The following is a 19004-nucleotide window of genomic DNA, read 5'->3' as shown; positions in this document are numbered from 1 at the left end:
TATATATCTGTATACATATATATATGTATGCATAATGTATTTGTTAATTTAAGTAGAACAATAACAATTTCAACAAAAGATTTTATATTGAAATAGTGATTCCTCTTTCACGGTAGTTATATTTTATTTACACCTTTGGAATCAAACAAAATAGTACTAACACATATAATAAAGATGGTTGATATGGATATTAAAAACTTTTATTTAAAACACAAAACAATTAACAACATTTTGACCTTTTTTGGTGATCCTCAGATGAAGAATGACTTTTGTAAAGTGACCATATCATAGGAACATTATGATAGATATAAAATTGTACATGGCATTGTATATACTTAGTCTGTTATATGTGGTAGTTAACAGTGTATTATGTTTGTCAGAGTAGTTTTTACATAGTATATACTTTATTTTGATACCTGGTTTTTGGACAAATTTAGTGTTTACTGGAATTTGATGTTTGTTTATTATGTTTTTCCAAATGTTAGTTATTTTGTTGCTGTTATTTATAAAATATAATGCAATGATTACCATGATTTCTATACTAGAGAAACAAGAAAAAATATTGAAACTATAACCAATTAATACAAAAACACTCTCCCCTGTTTTTAAGCACTGTATCTTAAACAAATGCAACATAAACAAAAAAACAATAACACATTAAGCAAAGAAACAAATGTAAAGAAATGAAAAATTAAAGAAACTTTTCTTATGCAAACATGTAATCTCACATTGAATCAGCACCAATGAACACTTATTTACCTATATTAACAATTTCTTTGCATATGTTCACACACGATATTGCACTGTTAACTACCATTTAACCTATATAAAAGCACGCGTGTGTCACATCACACTTTATATCTTAAAAGATTATGAGTTATAAAAGCCAGAATATGTACATTATCCAGATAGAATAATTCAGTTACACTCTGTCCATTACAGTTTTAGTGATGGGAGTGCAAGGGAACTATGAGAGAGAGGTGCCATGAAACTTTATAAGTGTAATGAGTGTTGGTATAATAAGTCTAAAGTAAAGATGCAATGTAAATTCACTAGTCTACAGCCAAGTGCATAAAACCTATCATGGTGGTGAAAGTATTGATTCAATTTTAAACTTAAATCATTTATGAATTAAGCTATTTTCTGTTATATCATAGATGTTATAAATGTTCTTAATAAAGAACAAGCCTCTTTAATCAATGAAGACTTTAAGAAATAAAATAATTTTCCTGTTATTTTCTCTATATATTTCCTTTTATGTTTTCAGTACATAGACTAACAATAATATTAGATTACCTATATGTTGCTAAGCAGCATGATATAAAAGCCACTGCTGGAAATTAGTGTTATCAAAATTCACTGGCATTTTTATACATTAGAAGTTGTTAATGTAACTGAATTTTACTAATAATTATTCTATGAATATGTCACAAAGTCTTTCCATGAAGGATCTTAATTTTGATTGATTCACAGAGGAATATACCAACATTTTATTGCATCAGTTGCACTTTTCTGTGTTTTTGTTGGTCAAGCTTGGTTTCACAATATTTATTTTGTTTAGATAGCTGTGGAATGTCAGGTTAGAGTATACTTTTGGGTGGGGATGATACCACTTGCACCATCATTTTTGATGGACTATACACTAGTATATAATAGATTAAATATACACAATGCCTCCTACAATGTTGTATGTATCATTACTGTCATTCCCATGGCACATGACCACTTTTCCAAACGTCAACTTTATCCTAAAGATGATCTAAGGAGGTTGAACCATTGTTACTGGTTTTGTGTTTAAATAAAAGTTTTTAATACTAATATTAGGCATCTCTACTACATGTATATTTACTTTAAGTGTATTTCTTATCATGTGAAAATTGTGTTAATTTAAAATTAAATAAAAATTGAAATGAATAACAATAGTATAAGAATTTTGAAATTTGAATAAAGTAGTTTAAATGGTTCTAAAGTCTTTAAGTGGTTCCAAGTGTTACCAGTATGTTATGAAGTAGAAGCAGAATTAGCCCCAACCAATGCATTTACTAGTCTGGGGTGTTAAAGAGATTTAGATGGAATTAGATGTTTTCAATAGTGTTGTTTTTATTTATGTATTTTAACTAATATTTTATCAAGTGTTTTACAGAAGTAAATGATAATTTTCCATTGCTAACATTTTTAGACTTCACAAATTGGTTTAACAGAAAATGTTAAGAGTTCACGAGGAGACAGTAAAAAATTTGAAGTCTGGTTACATGGGAGGTCACAAGTCTTTATTATACAGGTAAGTGGACTGCAGAGGCAGAATAATTATGGTTGATTGAAATATATATATATATGGATATTTTAACCTTTTTTTCTGAATAGTTCAGATATATCCAAATTAAAATTTGTACCCACTGACTATGATATTTGGATTTACTTCTTAGCTACCAAACAAAGTTTTCTTCTATTGCAATATACAGGATATCCTCACTGTACTTGAAACAATCACCAAACCTGTATGAATGCTACCATGTTTCTTCTATGCCATAAATAATGGATCGTTATTGACTTAGTTTTATCTGTATTTATGCCATTTACTGAAGATCACTTTCCTTCTAATTTTTTTTCAAATTTTGGTTTAAGTCATTATATTGCACTATCTAGTACAGTTTTCAAGGAATATTACTGACTTATATAGAAAATACAGCATCCTTCAATATTTGAAAAGTAATACAAAGGGTCAAATTCATACTTTTATGTTTTGGTGGATAATTGATACTTTTTGGGAATCAGCCTGAAATTTAATTGCACAGTGAAAGGGTTAAAGTGTTTAAGAGATACGTTGTTTTTATCCTTCATTGATGTTCTCCATTGTAAGCATTACATAAAGTATTTTTTGTTTTGTTTCTTTGTAGTAAGTTAGAATTATTAATTGTATATTTATAAATTATAAATTCCTTTCCATAAATAGAATTATTTTTATTTGACACTTGTAAGGTCACTAAAATTTGCTCATGAGAAATGTTATAACTTTTAACACATATTCTTTTATAAAATCTTGTTATTTTATATATATCTTTTTAAGGCACCTTCGATAGAGGTTAAAAATACATGGGTGAAAACTATCAAAAAGGTTTTACTACAGCAATTTGAAGATCTTAGAGGTAAATTGCTCCTTATTTCAAGCTTTTAATACGTTCAAGATGTGTTAAAGAATACCTGTGTTTTAAAATACCTGTAGCAAATTGATTTTTTGGTACTGAAGAATGTTTTATTAGGTTGAGGAATAATTGTGAGCATTTTTAAATAATTTCATTCAAGCATTACATGCAAGACTATGCAATACTTCAATGCATGAACACATTACACCCAAAACATTTATTATGATACTTTATTTCATGTAATACCTAGGTATATAGTATGCATTGTTTTAAACGAAATTGCAAGAAATTAAATGCGAAAAGCAGATGGTGTCGAAAATGCTCCATTTTGTCCACTTGACATTCCATTTAATGAGCTGAAAATGAAAGCAAAAATTAAAGACTTATGAAAATCAAACACACCATCTATTAGAGCAAAAAATTATCTCCCAAATGACATGAAATATTTTGCGAAAGCGTTTCATTTATGAATATATTTTTTTAACTTGAAAAAATGCTCACGAATTATTCCTCAACCCAATACTATAGTAGTTTAAGAAGAATTAAAAAATATGTTTCCTACTTAAGCTGTTCAAAAAAGTGAAAGGTTTTTTTGTATTACGTTTTATATCTTAAAAGTTAGGATGAGATTAACTTAGGTTATTGATAAAAATAAAGTTATCATACAGCGAGAAAATGTTGTTTCATCAATTGCACAGGCCTGTGATGGTTTTATTGTCTTGAAACTTTACATGTCCAACAGTAGTTTCTATGTGCTGAATCCAAAAATTATATCCATTTTTCTCCATCATGTATGGATTTATATCAAAATGTCATATGTTCTTTGAATAAAATGAATAATTTTCATTGAAATTTGGTTACATTTCATTATGCTTAAAATGTTGAGAACCACTGGCTATAGATTCACTAGACAAATTGTGATTTGAGAGTCTTATCAATCATACTTAAACCCAAACATAATAATAAAATATGTCTATTGTGGTAAACACACAATAATAATTTGATTTCAGTAAGAGTTTTTCTCTCCTGATTTATAAAATATCCTTGTGTGATAGAAAAAAAATGAATATCACTTTCAAAGTCTGTGTCATTGAATTATGGGAAATCAGCTATTAAAACCAAAACAACTTTTATGAAGTCTAAATTCACAAGCCTCTGTTAATAGATCTCCCACCTACATTTGTTGCATTATGTTTTAATATCTTGAAAGTTTGATTGAAACTTCAATTTCTGATCAAATTGAACTTATTATGTGGTGAAACATAATTATTTTCCACAGTTTTTAGATCTCAAATCTACATGAATCAAATTTATTCAATTCATTTTCTAACATTATAAATTAAAATTATATTACTTATGGCATGAAACATGATTTTGTTTCAGCAGTTCCTCAATTTCAAATCTATATGTAGTTAAGTTAATAATAAAACTGAGCTTATTATGCAATAAACATAATTTGTCTTAGTAAATCTTCAATGATAGAGCTACATTGTTTTAAGTTATTGATAAAATTGAGTTTTTTATACTGTAAACATGATTTTGTTTCTACATTTCCTCAAACATAAAGCTAACATATAACTTAATAATAAGCTTGAGCTTATTAAGCCATGATCATAGTTTCACTTCAGCATTTTGCAAATCTTAAAGTTACATATACTTAAGTTATTGATAAAATTGTGTCTGCTAGGAACCAGGTTTTGTTTCAGCAGTTCCTCAGTCTTAAGACTACATGCTGTTAATGTGATTAAAACTGAGTTTATTATGCCTGAACATGTCTGTCTTTTAGCAGTAACTTGATCTTAAAGCTACATCTTATTGAGCTGTTAATAAAAGTGAGCATATTATGCTGTGAAACATAATATGTTTCATCTGTTTTTACTTCTCAAAGTTATGTTTGTAATTTAACAGTTCATTGCCTCATATCTTACAAATGTTATGCCACAATTGTTGTATGATGCAACAAGGGCTGCCACCATGTTTTATTTTTTTATATATATATTTCCATGAGTACAAATGGATCTTTCATTCACAGTAATTAGTTCATTCAACTAACATGAAACTAACATATGTCCAGAGAGGTGAAATAATGCAGTATTTTTGCACTAATGGACACAATGCTGAGGCATCTCTCAGGGAATACCATAGAGTATAAAGATATCTATGGAGAATTTCATTCCAGTGCTATTTTGTGCAAGTTGGCACAAAACTTTCAGCAGAGCTGTTGCATTTGTGATAAGTCTCAGAGAGAAAGATCATCAGTGCTGACTAAAACTATCACTGAAGGAGAGGTAAAGTATTGTGAAATTGTGGAGTGAAAAAATTCATATGCTTATATTGAATGAATAAAGAAAGAATTATGTTTCTAATTCCTTCCATGCTTTTCCTAAGAAACCACCAGAACCTGAAGTTGCACATGTACCGTGAGAAACCTTACACAGTTCCAGACTGCAAAAGTACAATTTTAACAAATTTACTTGTAGTAACAAAATTAACTTTTTTATGTCAAAATGTAATGCTGAAAAATGAAAGAAGGGAATTACTGGAAAAGAAGAAAGATCAACTGCTTGTAGAAGTGTTGATTCTTTGTTTTAAAATATTTTTCTTTTATCACAGGTGAAAGTAGAAAACAACACACTGAAAAATCATCAAACATATATAATGGAACAAGAACAGCAGTTTCAAGTGCTCTCCATAGGTAAAGCAATATTACCACCTTTTTGTTTCTTTTTTACTTAACTGTTTATATTATTATGTTATTGACATAATGAATAGAATGAGAAATATCGTGGAGTGGTTTTCGATGTTACGTGAGAAGTGTTGTGTATCTGACAAATTCGCTATGGCCAAAAATGGTTATAAAAGTAGGAACATTCTGTGGATTACCATCTTGCGTTTTTTAAACTACAATATTTCATAAGTATAAAATTTTAAATAATTAAAGTCCACTAAGACAAAGTTTACAGTAGTGCTTTATTTAAAGTTATAACTTTTCATGGTATTGTGATGTGACTGAAAGTGACTTATCAAATAGGTGTTTAAAATAAGTATTCTAAATTAGAAGTTAAAAACTTGAAGTTGAAATTAGAAACAAGGCAAATAAACTCCTTCTTATGTGAACACTACACTCTGAAATGATGTTCTGTAGTGATAGAATGCCAACTGTCGGTGTCTATGTGTGATAATTTAATGAAGCAAAACCCATGTAGAATTTAAAAATCCAAAATACTGTGAAACTGGGAGTAAGTAGTGGTAAAGAATGCAAAAACATTCATAAAAACTGAAAAGCTAAAAATTTGTATGTACCCCCACATGGACCTAATAAACCTCCACATCAATTTTGGGCAAGGTCCATCCACATCCTGTGAATTATTATTACATTTATATGGATTCATTAAACAAATATATTTTACTGAAAAAAGTTATTAATAAAAATAAAACAATATAAAAATGACTAAAAATATTTAAAAAAACTATTATTTTTAGTGTTAATTTAGCAGAAATAAATAATTCAATCATTTTTAATTGTTTTTCACTTGTGTTTATTCTAATTTAGCATATTAATATGTGAGATGTTTTGTTTTTTGTGCACCATGTCTTTAGATTTTTTGTCTTGTCAAACCATGTTTCTCTGTGCCATTTTTTCATTTTATTTCCTACCAGTAATATTTCAGTGTGTTTTAGTGAGATTTAAGGTTAAATCTCTCAAGTTGGAGCTAACATATGATGCAAAACATCACTACTTTTTGTGAGATATACTACTTCAACTCTATAATAGTAATCTTCAAGTTTTTCAATTTCTTATCATCTGTAGTTGTAAAATGCAGTTTTTATCAGTCTTTATTAGAGTGCTTTCAATGCCCTTATTTGCATTCATCACCTTAGCTGAGGTCAATTTACTTATGAAAATACTAGCAATAGATGTCTCACCAAAATTATGTAAGATAGTTAGCCTCTGTGAGACTAGAAGAAACAAAAGGCCCATCCATAATTAAAAATGAGAACTTTTAAAAATATGCCAACTGAACAGACTTATAACAAAAGCATGCAAGCTTATAGTTTATTAAAATACAGAGAAAAGAAAATTAGACACACACCAAGTTGAAGAAGAATATGGAAAGCAGTAAACCTCACACAAAATAATGATGCTTAGAGAAGCAACAATGCCTTTCCTTCCAAGAGGGGAGAGAGGGAAGGAAAACAAGAGTCAGAGACGGTTGTGGATGATAAGTAAGTTATAGTTGTAAGTGATTCCTTGATAAGGTTTGTGGAAAGAACAATAAATACAGAAAAAAGAATGAGATTTTGCTACTAAGGTGAAGAATATAACTGAAGAGCATGAGATATAGTAAAGGGGGCTAACAGAGATGTAGTTTTTGTGGTGCATTTAGTAGCTAATGATGTAGGAAAGGGTAGGTCAGAGGAGCTAATTAATAATTACCAAGAGTTGATAAAGGTATTTAAAAAAAAGGCTATAACTAAAGTTTGTCAGGGATACGACCCAGAATTAATTGTGGGGATGAATTTATAAGTAGGCAACTAGGGCTAAATGCTAGGCTTAGTTTAGCATATAGGGAGAGCAGATAGGCTGGTTAGACTTGTGGGATTGATTCAGTAGAAGGAAGGAGGTTTTTGGGATGCTTGGTTTACAATTAAATAGGGTAAATGCTGGCTTTGTTTGCTAAAGCTATTAATTCAACTGTAAAGGAAGTTTTAAACTAGGACTAGACAGTGGTGAGGGCCAAGAAAAACTAAATGCAAAAAGAATAGGAGGCAGTGAAAAGCTTAGCATAGGAAATGAATATAGTAGCAATTATAAGGGTAGTCTTTATTTGTTACTATTGTAATACTAGAAGTATAAGACATAAAATTTACAACTTTAGAGCATTAGTAGGAATAGAGGATTTTGATGTAATGGGAATGACTAAAATATGGTTAAACATAAATGATTTTGATAACAGAAGTTTTTTTGAAATGCAGGGTTACAGGCATTTGAATAAGAATAGAGTAAAATATATGTAAAATGTTGAAGTTAGGAATATTAAACCTAATAGAAAGGAGGTTTAATTTACATGGGTTTCTGTTAGTGATATAAAGAGAAAAGGCTTTAAGTAGGAATTTATTACAAATTGCCAAATGGTATTGATAAAATCAGTGAGAAACTTTTCAATGAGATTAACTGATTTCAGTTTTAAGGATATGAACTTGCTAGAGTCAACCTAGGAAGGAGAACAGTTTTGGAAATTGTTCAAGATGGTTTTCTTTACTAATAAGTCAAGGACACTACTAAAAACAGTGCTACTTTAGATTTATTGTTAACTTCAAATATAGAAATGATTTAGAGGGTTTAAGTGATCATTGCTCTATAAGGTTCAATGTTTTCTTGCAAATGGAGATAAGGAAAAATGATATTTTGGTTAAAAATTAAAAAAAAAATTTTTTGAAGGGGTGTGACAATAATTGTATGTTGTGAATTGGGCAGCTTAGTTGTTCAGAGACATTGATCAGATGTGGAACATTTTTAGAGATAGATTTTTAAATATTCAAGGTAAACATATTCCTTATAGAAAGAAAAGGGTAGACAATAAAAAACCAATTTAGCTCACAAATAGTTTGAGAGAGAAAATTAAAGAAAAGCATCATAAATTTAAGAACTTTAAATTGACTGGTATGACAGATGACTTAGAAGATTATAGAATATCAAGACAATTAGTGAAACAAGATATTAGAACACAAAAAATGTTGTATGAGAGAAGGTTGGATGAAAATTAAAAGAAATAAGCAGTGAAGATTTCTTTAAATACATTAAAGGTAAACAGAACATTAGAATGGGGGTAGAACCCTTGAGGGATGACAAAGATTTAAGCAGTATTCCACATTTTGAACAGTTAAAAAATGGAAATACAATCAAAGAAGATGACTGCATTAATTCTACGTTGTTAAGAAAAAATTGGGAAATTTAAAAAAAATAATAAGGCTCCTGGGCCAGATAATATTTCTCAAGAGTTTTGGAGGGGGTTAACAACTGGATATGTCAACCACTTACTATTATTTTTTGTCAGTCATTGAATAGTGGGTAGGTATCAGAGAATTAGAAGTTAGCTAAAGTAACTATTTTTTAAGGGAGGTTATAAAAATCATTTACTAGTTATAGGTCCTTTAGTCTTACTTCTGTTCTGTGAAGAGTTTTCGAAAGTATTTTAAAAATACTTTGTTAAATCATTTAACAAAGTTTGTAATTTTATTGAATAGTCAGAATTGTTTCACTAATGGAAAATTTTGCCTTATAAATCTTTTGACATTCTTTGAAAAGGTTATTGCTTATGTAGATGAGGGTGAGAGTATAGATTTGGAGTATATGGATTTTCACAAAGCATCTTACAAGATGCCACATAAAAGGCTTGTAAAAAACATTGTCTCTATAAGTATGATTGATAAATTAGCAAACTGGATAGAAGAAAGCAGAGGGTTGTTAAAAATGGAGTTCAGTCAAACTGGATTAATGTCATGAGTGGGGTACCTCACGGTTCAGTCTTAGAACTACTTTTCTTTATGATTTACATCAATGACATAGGTGAATGAGTAGTTAATAACTTATTTAAATTTGCAGATGATATTAAGATCTTGGGTGCTACTAGCTGTGCTGATTTACAAAAGGATTTGGATCATTTAGTGAGTTGGGCAAATAAATGGCAGATGGATTTTAATTATAATAAATGCAAGATAATGCATATGAGTTATCATAATTTGAATTTTAAGTGTAATTGGGAAAGGAATAACCTTAACAGTGTCATGAAAGAAAGGGATCTTGATGTAATAGCCAATCAGTCTGTTGTTACTAGTAGTTGGGTAAATAAGGTTTTAGATTGCATCCACAGAAATATTGAATACAATCTAAAGAGACTATAATTTTATTTTACAGGTCACTGATTAGGCCATATTTGGAATATTTTGTTCTGTCTTGGGCTCCTTACCTTAAAAAAGATATTTAGTTGTTGGAAACGGTTTAGAAAAAGATTATTAGAATGGTGCTTGGGATAAAGGGATTGTCAGACAGGAAAAAGTTGAGATCTCTCAAGTTGTTAACTTTTGAAAAAAAGAAGATTGAGGAGGGGATCTTATTGAAGTATTTAAGATTGTAAATAGAATTGAGAGTGTTGGTGCATTATCTATTTTCATATTTAACAGTGAGAACACCAGGACTAGGGAACAAGTATAAATTTTGGCAGGGTGGGAGTTATCTTCAGCTAAGACAGTTTTATTCTTCTAACAGGATAGTTGGCCTTTGGAATGGGTTGCCTTCAGATGTTGTATAGGAAGTAAATTTAAACCAGTTTAATAAAAAGTTTGATAAGTATATGAATACTTGAAATGGTGAAATGATAAGGGCTGAGTTTAAATTTTTATTGGTTATATTTAGTTAATTTAGTTTAGAGGGTAGAACAGGAAAGATGGACCAGCAGATTATATGTAGGCCCCAAATATTATGTTAAGACCAAAATTATTTTCAAAATTACAGATTTTCAGCAGTATTTTGGATTTTTTAAATTCTATGTGTGTTTTGCTTCATTGAATTGTCACACTTGACATCAACAGTTGGCATTCTATCACTACAGGATATCACTTCACAGTGTTGTGTTCACATAAAAATAGTAGTTCATTTTCAGTTTCAAATTTTGCATTTTGGAGTTTTATGAGCATTTTTGCATTTTTTTACAAATACATAAAAGGGAACCAAATTTTCTTGTCCTAAGATAACCTTTCATTAACCATGAATTTACATAACTTCCATCCAGAGGATGGGTACTCAATCTAGTATATATGTAAGTTTAAGTGTCCATTCCTCTCCCTCTCTCTTGAGAAGAAGAGACTGAAACTTAAGACTCTCTAAATAATAATGATATGCAAGATACTGCCTGCATATCAATACATGGGGAAAACACAGAGATCCTGTGAAATGAAAATGGTATCAGATCCAAAATGTCAATCCCTAAGAGTGTATGCCAGGTGTGGTGAAAATTGGCCCAGCAGTTTTCAAGCTATAAGCATACATATATATGCATTTTATTAAATAATGATTTTAGATAGCAAGCCTATTTTCATTCAATCCTGGAAGTTTATACTATGAGAAAGAGCTCTAAGATAAGCATTCCCATCAAATAAACAAAGAATATGATGGAGATATCAGGTTTTTTGGATTATTAGCTTTTATAATGGCATTAGCTTTATCATAATTTGACCATGACCTTATCTTTTTTGCTCAAACCATAATGAAAGTAAATCTTTTTAGTTTTAATAACTTGAAGTTTTCTCATTTAAAGATTATTTTCATATATTAATAATACTTATTATGTGGTAGAATTGACCTAAAATTTCAAGTGTATCTTGTTTACTTTAAAATGAAGGAACACAATTGGGAGCCTTAGCTGGGACAATTGTCCAACAGTCACCAACAATAACCAACCAATTGTTCAACATGCTTCTGAGCTGGAGAGAAGAGCAACACTGCCCACAATACGATATCATGGTTACAAAACAAATAGTGTTTCATACTCAGAAAATCATGATGATGGATGGTCAACTGATGACTTTTCACAGACTGAAGATGAAGATGATGATGGGGATATGTTTGTTTGTAAAAGTGAGGTAAACAACACTTTGCATCTTTAAAATTTTTGGTTTAAAAATATGAATGAGTTCAAATTTGATCATCTAAATATTTAAATCCAATCAACACTTCATGTGAACATTGAAAGTATGAAAGGATAAATATGGCATTAACCATACTACTATATATGCATCAATAGTTTGTTGGGTTGATTTTCAATACAGAAGCTTCTATTTTCATGTTTATTCATACAGAAGTAAACTCAAACATTATAATTACATTTTTGACATTTAAAATATAACTGCTATATTACATTTCCATTTTACAAGTATTTTTTCTGGTGTATTTTCTCAGTTTTTTTATCAAATAATTTTAGATGTTATTCAGATTTAATTTAGATAGTTTACTTTTTTACATTAGATTGGAAGTTCTTATCAAGCCCTGGGAGATTATGAAGCTGTGGACGTTGGTGAAGCTTCCCTTACTGAAGGACAGGTTGTGGAAGTGGAGCGAGTGGGTTGTGCTGGCTGGTGGTATGTGAGAGTCACTGAAACAGGAGCTCATGGCTGGGTGCCAGCTATGTACCTTGGACCACTCAGTGGAAAATATGGTTCACACTCTACACCTTCAGTCAGCAGTCAAGGTATGGTATCAGTGGTCTTAAGCTCATCATGAAAAGCTCGATACAGTAAAGTAAGTTGGACTGTAAAAATCATAATTCATTTACTAGTATGAATATAGCTAGTTGCTTTTTCATATTTTCAGCAACTAAGTCCCACAGAAATGAATCGTTATCTAAAAAAAAAATTATTTCTCTTTATGAGCACTGTGCAATAGGAGTAGGTTTAGAAGGTTGGTGGATAAATTAGAAGGTTTTTAGCAAATCCAAATGTATGACTTTGATTACATCCTCAAAACCACTATACAAAAGTTTTTTTTCGTTGTTTACTTTTTTTCTGGAGATGGGGTTGTGGGGAATTTTTAATTTACAGGAGAGTCCAGTGTTTATCAAACTGATTATCCTTTATAGTGCTTTACGTTTACTGGTATATTTTACATTTTTCTAAGTAAAAAGAACATTACTTGTCTTAGTTTTAGAAAACAGTGTCAAATCTGATTGACTGTCTGCAAAACTGTTAGTTATATATTTCTGCTTTGAGTATATATATGTCAAAATATCAGTTCAAAATTTATTGAATTACAGAATCAACACAGTTATACTTGTCATAAGTAGGTAGGAATTGTCATTTTCATCTGTGACTAAATTTATGAAAGAAAAAAATTCAAACTGAAACTCAAAAGTCTGTTTTTAATTTCTGCTTTAATTTCAAGATTCAGGCAGTGGAAGCCTCTATCATGCAGTTAGTAGAACAAGTGTTGCTAGTACTGTCAGTTTGGAGGGTGCATCAGCTTCATAAAGGATTCTTCCAAGCAATTATATATTACTCTATGGATGATGGTGAAAAACCACTGACTGGCAACAAGTGGTACAAAAGTCTGTTTTATTTCATTACAAAAAAGTGATAAGGAAGAATTAAGTTACTTGTTGCAGACACAATATATGCATGCCAGCTGTCGATCATCTGATCTTTGTTTTTTGTTGATGATGTATTTGTTATTTGAATGCTCCTACCCCCACATTAGGAACTGCTTTACTCAAATATTGTCAAAGTGAATAGTATTTTGTGTACATTTGATTTTTATACACTATAGATACTTCATATTATGTGTATTTCTTTCATCTGGCAAAAGGTATGTTTTAATGTATTATAGTATTGTATTTAATATTTGTATAAAAACATTAAGTCCTTTTAGGGCTTAAACAGACTTTTGTGGATTATCAGTTCACTCCAGAGAACTAATCATTATGTAAGTAGGTAACTTTTAACAGAACTACAGAAGGGACTTATCATGTAGTTCAGACTGCCATATGCTATAATTTACTGTACTGCCTACTACTACTGTGTACTGCCCACAAAAAAAAAAGTATCACATTTCTTGTTCTTTAAAGTCAACTTCTTTGGAAATGTTTTTCATATCACTTGTCACTGAATATTATTTATAAAGAAAAATAGTTCTTTTGTTGCCTTTTATGAGTGTTTTGCATGATGCTTGATTTCTTAACTGATGCCAAGGATTTAATGTCTTCAAAAAATTAATAACTGGAATGAGTACTAACATCAACTGTAAGGTTTGACCTATGTCACCTAAGTCGTAACTTTTCATAAAGCCACTACTTTCTCTGTATTTGTGACTAACAACTATACTTTTTGATTGTAGAAAAACAAATAATACCAAGTTAAATTTTTTTTTTTAAATATCTATTAGGAGTAAAAACCCAGTGGAAGGAACTGAAAATCAACATCATGGTCTTTTTTTCTTTTTTGGATCAAATGTTGCCTTGAATTTTGTGATAACAGCTTTCAGGATGCTGAGTTCATCTTCCATAGATGTTCAGTTTTCCGTCCCCTTGTGGCAAAGACGTTTAAGACTTTAGTACTATTGCATAACATCACTGTTTGAACACGTTCATCCATTCAGTCAACGAAATACCACTATTTGATCCACAGGATTACATTACATTTTGGTTTGGTATATATATTTAAGGATAAAACAGAAATTGGCATATGCTTCCCTGAATTGAATGACGTTTTTTTCACAGGATGTGAAAATGTTTAGTTAATTATCAATTATAAAATATGTACAGAAGTTTAAGGGCACACTGTCATCTTGTGAATCTAGGGCTTAACATTAGTTTTACCATCTAGTGACATTTTTTATATCACTACTCTAGTCTCTATTTGAATATGATATAGGGTTGTAAAATTTATATGTACTAAAATTGTTTCCTTAGTATTGATGTAAGTAATTCAATGGCATTCTGATGATAACTCTAAACTCCTCATTAGAAAATGTTCATGAACCATAGATCCTCAAGGCGACTGTATGCCTTTTAAAATCACTGTGATGTTTTAAGAAAACGTTTTTGTATAGTTGTAGAAGTTTACAGTTTTTTCAACTGCTTCATCCTCTTACTGAGCTCAAATTGTGTAACCATTTTGCAAGCTCACTCTTTTGTACACACTACCATTGTGTTAGGTAGAAATTTTTACACTGCAGCAGAATTAAACTGTTTCTTATTGAAACTAGAAGCTATTTCTCTTGAAATTTCTTTTTACTATCATAAAGTAGTAGTAAAATTTATAATGAAATTTACTCTATTACTCAAATAACAACATATTAAGGAAACTTATACTATTATACTTACAGTAAAATATTTCATTGTCCTCTTCTTTCAATACACCTATCTGTATTTTGTTGATTTTTTTTGCCCAGTTGTCTTACAAAGAGTTGTGGTAGGTTCAGTTTTCACCCAAATGTTTTGAAGGTTAAGAAAAATGCCATCAACAGTTTAAGCTACATGTTCATCAGAAATTCTCTTTAGAGAGTTTGTACCTATCACAACAGAATATCCAAATTATGTGTTTCAGTTAGTGTGGGAAGACTTTTTGTTTAACTATTCATAGTCATACCTACTGGATGAAAGAAATGCTTGGTATTGTGTTAGTGTCACAGATTCTGTATGCCTCCTCTGTTTAAAAAATATTACACTTGTGATTGAATCGTTGGTTAGAATGATAAAAGCTTATTGTTGTTAATTCTTGACCATTGGTAACTGCTGATAAAAAACTTAATTACACAGAACAGATGTTTTTATGTAAATATGTTCATATTGTTTATAAGTGATAGGAATATAGTTTGTGTTAATGACAATTTACTTTCAAGAGCTACTTATTTTACATTTTAGAAAAATAAAGAAGAATGTTATAAATCAAATATTCCACTGTAGAGTATTCAACGTTTATGATTGAACAGTTATTTTGATCTTCTAACAGGTATGTAATATTATAGTTTCAACTGAAATTCATGTTTGAAATAGATAATGATAATCATTATGAGATTTATGATTGAACAGTTATTTTGATCTTCTAACAGGTATGTAATATTATAGTTTCAACTGAAATTCATGTTTGAAATAGATAATGATAATCATTATGAGATTTATCAGTAAAGGGGACTTTTGCATTTTGTGTTCATTAATTTGTTATACAGTTTAGTATTTGTAAGCTTTTCTGTGATACCTGTATACTGACAGTATTTGTCAGTAATTTTCACTCTGTATACTAAAATTGAATTTGAGCTAGAGTTCTTTTTCTTTTTAAGCAGTTCCATAGGTTGTGATCATACTGTAAGCTAGAAGTACCTAAAAATCTAGAATTAGACCATCTACCTTTATGGAATAAGTATCATATAGCCCAAATACTTTTTTTTTTTTCATTGGTTCCAATTTTTCCAGTCTTTATACTAATCTTAGCCATTACATCTCAGAAGTGCACTTCAAACAGTGTCAATCATACTGGTAATAGCCTGGAAATGTGAAACTAAAACCCAATGCACTTATGGACTTGTGCAGAAACAATAATTAAGTAATCTTTTGAACAGTCATTGTGTGGTTATATATCTTGTTACTGCTTCATTTATTTAATTGTATAGTTAGAAACATTAGAATATTTCATTGTAAATAAAATGTCACTTTTTTTTTCAGTGTACATTACAGGTAAAAAAAAAAGTCTTTGTGGTCCTGTTTATTTCCATATATATTACAAAAATCTTAGAAAAAATATCAAATTTTTTACATTGTAGATTTTCTTACAATTATTTCATTCATGTGAAAGATTTGGTTGTGTTACAACTTCCCTATAATTAAAAGGTTTGAATACAAAATATCACAGCAGTATATTATTTGAAGTGACTCAGCCCTGACTATGTTTCACTAATACATGGTGCAAAGTAACTTGAAGACCATCACTAACTATTAACTCATATTCAAATGCTTCAATCAAGTGAAATAATACAATATTAAAGGTTTTGCAAATTGACTTAAATAACATTTATAACCCATATTTGCTTTGCTTACTTAAATACTACTACAATACATTTTGCAAGATGACTGGATTAAACCAATAAATTGATAATGAATACTTTGCTCCAGCTAAATATTACACTAGTACATTGTGTGAGGTTATTGACACTTGTTTAATACTTCAGTCAAATTAAATAACACAACAACTTATGTAATGTGAATGCATAAAGATTATCAACAGTGGAGAAAATGGGCTGAAACCCAAATCTTGAAGTAAATGTCTTTATTTTGCCAAGAGGAGCATCTCAGAACTTGTGAAAAATAGTCTTAGTTCAATAAATTGCTAAAAGAAAATTTGGTATTAAAAAAAAAGCAAAAATTACAAAAGCATTCATTTGATATTACCTTATTCTTGACATGTAAATTTCCATTACTGTATAATGCTTGTTTAGTTCACTGGATGGAATGGTGAATATATCTATTCATGGTTATACTGTACCATCACACCAAATGCAGTTACTATAAATATATATATATACATGTATCCTCTTTCTTTCACATGCTGTTGAGACAGTCATAACTTGCTTACTCCATGGTGCTTAACTGTAAATGGTGTACCAAAAGTTTGGGCTGAAGATTTATAAAAACTAAATATTTTTTCTCTATCAAGACCTATTTGCCCACAAAACATTTACAGTTTTTCAAAAGAATTGTTTTGAAAATAGATGGATCATGCCATATCTTTATAGGAGCTTTGTTTAACCCTATCTATATACAATAATTCAGTATGATATATTTATAGAAAGGCAAAGTTTAACACTCCTATGAAAAGTGGGGCCTAATAGGCCCCAGAGCAACTTGAAAGGTTATTAATATTAGGCTAATAATTTTGTATTTAAATGAAATTGCCATTTAAATCCATTAATGAATGGATTAACGAGATTCCCACTGTCCCTATCTACTATCTAGCGAAACCACAGCCAGGGGAATGAGCTTGGAGAAATCAGGACTAGAAACGTCTTTTAGTAGGAGTGTTAAGAATATTGCATCATGCATTTTTACACAGGTGAAATTATATAATTTTCTTCAAAAGGGCTCTTCTGCCTCTCAACTTGAATTCACCACTGTACAGAAGCCCATTATCACTAGATGTTGTATGGACTAGTTATTTGAAAAGAATACAAATAAAATATTAAAGTTTGTCAGTGGCTTTAAATTTCAATGGACACCTTGTTAGTTATCTGTAATACATTTGTATGCACATTTAAACAGTATATGATCAATGTATGATAATACAACTGACTGATTTTTTCTTTACAGTCTGTCAGTGTACATTATGAACAAAACAAAATTATGTTCACTTGATTTTTATATAACAATTTTTCACAAAGTATATATTTGCATCAACTTGTGCATCTAATTTCAAATTTGTCTAGGTTAAGTTTCCATATGAACAGAGTACCAGAAGTGAACTATTTCCATTTCCATCGCTGACTGTTAAACCATATTTAATACTTCACTCATGCAACATACACTGCATGAGTTAACTTAAACATCATCATCAAACCATTTCTTTATTACATTATTTGCACTGAGTACTATAGCAGTACATTGTGCAAAGTGGCTTTGACAACACTATTGACTCTTATTTAATATTTCAATCAAGTGAAACACTACAATATCATATGTTGTGCAAAGTGACTTCAATAACACCTATGAACTCATATATGCTTCACTTATGTTAAATACTACAGCACTATATTGTGCAAGGTGACTTGGATAACTTTCTTTAATACATACTTAAATACCTTAATTAAGTTAAATACCATAGTAATACCTTGTGTGAAAGTGACCAAACAATACTATGAACCCCTACTTAATATTTTTCTCACATTTTTTGGTTGGTAACTCTTCCTCATGGAGAACTTCTCAGATTTTAAGCATACTCTTGTTTGGACCAATTTAGTTATGATAATTATGGTTAAACAATGATACAGGTTAACTGTTAATATCTACCATATATTGATAATTGTTGTTTGACAGAGTCTATATTATAAGATTAGTAATGCTGCATGCATTAAGTAAATTGTTACTATTGGAGCTATTAAAATATTTGTTTAAAAAGTGGAAAAAAGACCTCCAAATTGGAGCAAAGTTTTTCACATTTATTTCCTAGTTAATTTGGTTTAAACTGATAAAGCATAAGTGTGATTCTTTAATTTCTCTCACAAATGAATAATTTTTGAAATGCTAATTCTGTCAACAACTTGGTCAACAACATTTTTGTATTTAAATTTTGATCTCACAGGCCCTAATTTCACTGAAATATTTG

The 19004-nt window shown here is 29.8% G+C and overlaps 1 protein-coding gene across 9 annotated transcripts in view; it reads left to right on the top strand.

Annotated features, from left to right (window-relative positions):
* Positions 1-18804, top strand: part of LOC143232394 (guanine nucleotide exchange factor DBS) — a 151335-nt gene extending 132531 nt beyond the window's left edge. For all 9 annotated transcript variants that reach the window (XM_076467772.1, XM_076467776.1, XM_076467777.1 and 6 more), the window contains 6 exons: positions 2180-2281; positions 3068-3146; positions 5757-5838; positions 11546-11786; positions 12169-12391; positions 13081-18804. In XM_076467772.1, coding sequence (XP_076323887.1) covers positions 2180-2281; positions 3068-3146; positions 5757-5838; positions 11546-11786; positions 12169-12391; positions 13081-13166 — 813 coding nt within the window. In that variant the 3' untranslated portion in view covers positions 13167-18804. The remainder of the gene's footprint in view (positions 1-2179; positions 2282-3067; positions 3147-5756; positions 5839-11545; positions 11787-12168; positions 12392-13080) is intronic.
* The last annotated feature ends 200 nt before the right edge of the window (positions 18805-19004 follow it).

Source organism: Tachypleus tridentatus, chromosome 11, assembly GCF_004210375.1.
Source record: "Tachypleus tridentatus isolate NWPU-2018 chromosome 11, ASM421037v1, whole genome shotgun sequence".
Lineage (NCBI taxonomy): Eukaryota > Metazoa > Arthropoda > Merostomata > Xiphosura > Limulidae > Tachypleus > Tachypleus tridentatus.
This window is presented reverse-complemented; position numbering and strand designations above follow the sequence as displayed.